Below are 3,666 nucleotides of genomic sequence, written 5' to 3'. Positions count from 1 at the left end.
ACAAGGACCACCACCATTATTCGCAAGACTAGCAACCCCCTCATCGCTGGTCAACTACCAACCAGATCGGAAGACATGGAGAGGGCAATCTAGCACGACCCGTCGGTGTGGCAACGACCAACACCAAGACCACAGTTGCCTAGACCCACCCGGTCCAGATCTTGGCCCAAGGCCCAGATCCGATCAAGGTGACCTAGAGCACCACCGCACGGTGTGCCCAGCGGCGCACCACCCCCTCCTCGTCGCCGCTCCGGTGGAGGAGCTCAGACCGCGGCCAAGTCCAGCCGCGCCGCCCATGGCCCTCCGCCGACGCCCACCAACCCCCATGAGACGCGGCCGAGAGACATCTCCCCTACCCACTGCCGAATCGACTGGATAGGCGCTGCCATCACCGCCAGCGGCGGCGGCAACGACGGCCATGAGAGAGCTATGGGTGGAGGCTTAGGATTGGGCAGGAGGGGCGCCTCCAGAGCCGCCTGGGAGGGAGGCGACTCAGGAGTACTTGGTTACAATAAAATGAAACCTAACAGTTACTGCCCATAGTCTAGCTGGACCGCTGAGTTCCAATTCGTGATTATTTTTGTCACTTATCATTAGATGTTAGTAATACTTAGATACATCAGTACTCTCTCCGTTCCGATGAATAAGCCTTATAAATTTAGTCCAAAGTCAACTTTCTCTAAGTGTGACTAATGTTGTAGACAAAAATATAAATATCCATGATACCAAATTAATATTACTAGATTTATATTTTTATAATATATTTATATCACGCTACAAATATTTTTTTATTTGGTCAAACTTTATAAGTTTTGACTTCTATTTAAATTTAGATTTTTTTCCCTGGCGCTAGTTCACAAGTTCCAGCTCTTGACACGATTTTAACTTCTATTCAGTGGACTAAAAATAGTAGGTCTTCACCTTGTTGGAGCCGGCTCCTGATTACTAGAGTTGTCATCAAATCTCTTCCAGATTTTAGAAGAAAACTAGAATACAAAAATATTACTTACCCAGAATACCATGAGCCAATACTACTAGCCCACGTGACTAGTAAATTGCACCATAAAACAGCTCCCAAGTATTCTTCTTTTTCTTTCTATTTTCCCTCAAATCCTGAATGTACCCGATCAAACTTTTTTTCCTTCCACCTAAAACCAGACGAATTGGAATCGATACGGTGAAGTAAATGGTTTTGAGTGTTAAAATGATGTGCGCGCCTGTTCTGAACAGTATTGGGGTACAGAGTGAAATACTGAACTCAAATATTTTCCTGCGCTTCCATCAAAAAAAAAAAAATCGTGGGCTTGTCTCTGAAGATAATACGCTCACGTGTCCATGAATGTAGGTGCACGCTGTGCCACACGATCGAGTACGCACGACGGATCGCATCAATTCTCACCATTACTCGACCCCCTGCAACTTTTCCTCACGTTCAAGCATTCGTATTGGCATTTGACTTCAGAATGATCGAAGGAACAAGAGACTGAAGAGAGTCTAGGACTTCAGGATGAGATAGAGATATTGTAATGAAGGACGGCAAGACGATCGGATTGCTTCATTTAGCAGGATGAACCTGCGAAGCTACATCGCAGAAGCTGAAATTAAGATTAGAATTCAGAACGCACTAACAATGCTTACATGTACTACCTGTGTTGCACAAATAGTACTAGCTTACTTGCGTACATATGTGGTGCCAATTAAACATGATCGGAGGGAGTTTGTAGCTCGATCATGACTGGCAGCTAGGATAAAGCTTCATACGCATGATCAATGCACGCAAGGTATACATTTTGTGGCATCAAGCGTTCCGGTGAAGACACAAGCGTTGACATGCACCACGTTCGAAGCGAGCTTAGGTATCAGGTCGGTCGATGGCCCTATAAATACCCTAGGAAGTAGGAATCATCCATACAAACGTACCCATCTCGACCAACCATCAGCGCCGAATACACTAGTAGACTAAGCTAGTAACAGCGTGAGGGCGCTCGCAATGGCGAGGCGTCTGGGAGCCGTGCTGGCTTTGGCGGCGGTCATCCTTCTCGCCGCAGCCGCCGTCGCCACGGCGCAATCAGACAAGGGAAAGGGGCCAAAGAGCCCACCCAATGGGGAGGGGCCCAAGCCCAAGCCCAAGCCCAAGCAGGTCAAATGCAATGTCAACCGCAAGGAGAACCCCTACTGTTTCAACAAGAAGATAGACTGCCCCGACGACTGCCCTGAGACATGCTTCGCCAGCTGCACCGAGTACGACTGCAAAGCCGTTTGTGGTGAGAACGAGCACTTGACCTATTCATGTAAACCAATTCGTCGTCTTGGCTAATGGCTACGCTCTATGCTTTATTTGTGCGTGCAGCGTGCGACCAACCGGGAGCAGCGTGCGGCGACCCACGCTTCATCGGCGGCGACGGCAACGCGTTCTACTTCCACGGCCGCAAGGATGCCGACTTCTGCGTCGTCTCTGACCGCGACCTCCACATCAACGCGCACTTCATCGGCAAGTCCGGCCACAGCGGCATGTCCAGGGACTTCACGTGGATCCAGGCCATCGCCGTGCTCTTCGACGGACACCACCTCTACGTCGGCGCCAGGAAGACCGGCACCTGGGACGACGCCATCGAGCACCTCGAGATCACCCTCGACGGCGAGCCCGTGCACCTCCCGGCTGACCAGGTCGACGCTGCCAAATGGACGTCCAGCCGTGTCCCCGCGCTGTCTGTGACCCGAACCAAGGCGGCCAACGGCGTGCTAGTCGCCCTCGACGGGAAGTTCAGTGTCAGGGTCAACGCCGTGCCCATCACCGAGGAGGACTCAAGGGTGCACCGCTACGGCGTCACCTCCGACGACTGCCTCGCCCACCTCGAGCTCGCCTTCAAGTTCGACGCGCTCACCGACGACGTCCACGGCGTTGTCGGCCAGACGTACCGCTCCGACTACGTCAACAAGCTCGACGTCAGGGCCTCCATGCCCACTATGGGAGGAGATGCCAGCTTCACGGCTTCCAGCCTGTTCGCGGCGGACTGCGCCGTGGCGCGCTTCGGAACCAGCCGTAGCAACAACGAGGCTTCCGTCATGTCGGAGCTCGCCGGGATCACCTGCGCCAGTGGCATGAACGGCCAAGGCGTGGTGTGCAAGAAGTAAACACGCTCTATATGGTGAGTTGTACTGGCCTTGCATGTTTGCATGATTGCCAAGTACTAACACCACAATAATAAGCGCCTAAAGTGTTGAAAACTCGGGACTTTATTATGTACTGCGAACTGCGATGTACAATATCTTTTATGCCAACGATGAATATCTAATAAAAATTTACATTCGACCGTTGGAAATCGAGAAAATTGCAAAAAAAAAAACCACTCTTTCTGTTAGGGTTTCATAAAACAATTAGTTTTCGTTATGGTCATGAAAAACCATCTGTTCACTCTCTATTTTTTTTCAAAATAAAATTGATCGCCTAGGTCATTTGAAAGTCATGTCAAGCTGACGTGGCATGCCGTTTTCTGCGTATTCTTGCGAAAAACACATGTATATGCTATATCTTCTTATGATATGTCATTTTTCTATTTTCTTTTTTGTAAAAGCCCCAACCTTATGCCACCTGGGGCTCTTTCTGCAGTGGTAGTCGTCGTAGAGTTCACGTTGCTGATGCACGCGCTGCTCCGCGAGATTAGC

At 50.2% G+C, this 3,666-nt stretch overlaps 1 protein-coding gene across 1 annotated transcript; it reads left to right on the top strand.

The window, feature by feature from the left end:
• Positions 1-1,830: 1,830 nt before the first annotated feature.
• Positions 1,831-3,135, top strand: LOC124664279. The gene is made up of 3 exons (XM_047201832.1): positions 1,831-1,856; positions 1,975-2,264; positions 2,351-3,135. Exons 1-3 carry the CDS (start codon positions 1,831-1,833, stop codon positions 3,133-3,135), a joined length of 1,101 nt encoding a protein of 366 aa, XP_047057788.1.
• The last annotated feature ends 531 nt before the right edge of the window (positions 3,136-3,666 follow it).

This window comes from Lolium rigidum, chromosome 6, assembly GCF_022539505.1.
Source record: "Lolium rigidum isolate FL_2022 chromosome 6, APGP_CSIRO_Lrig_0.1, whole genome shotgun sequence".
NCBI classification, from domain to species: Eukaryota; Viridiplantae; Streptophyta; class Magnoliopsida; order Poales; family Poaceae; genus Lolium; species Lolium rigidum.
Note: the sequence above shows the minus strand (reverse complement) of the source record. Positions and strands in the feature narration are given on the sequence as shown.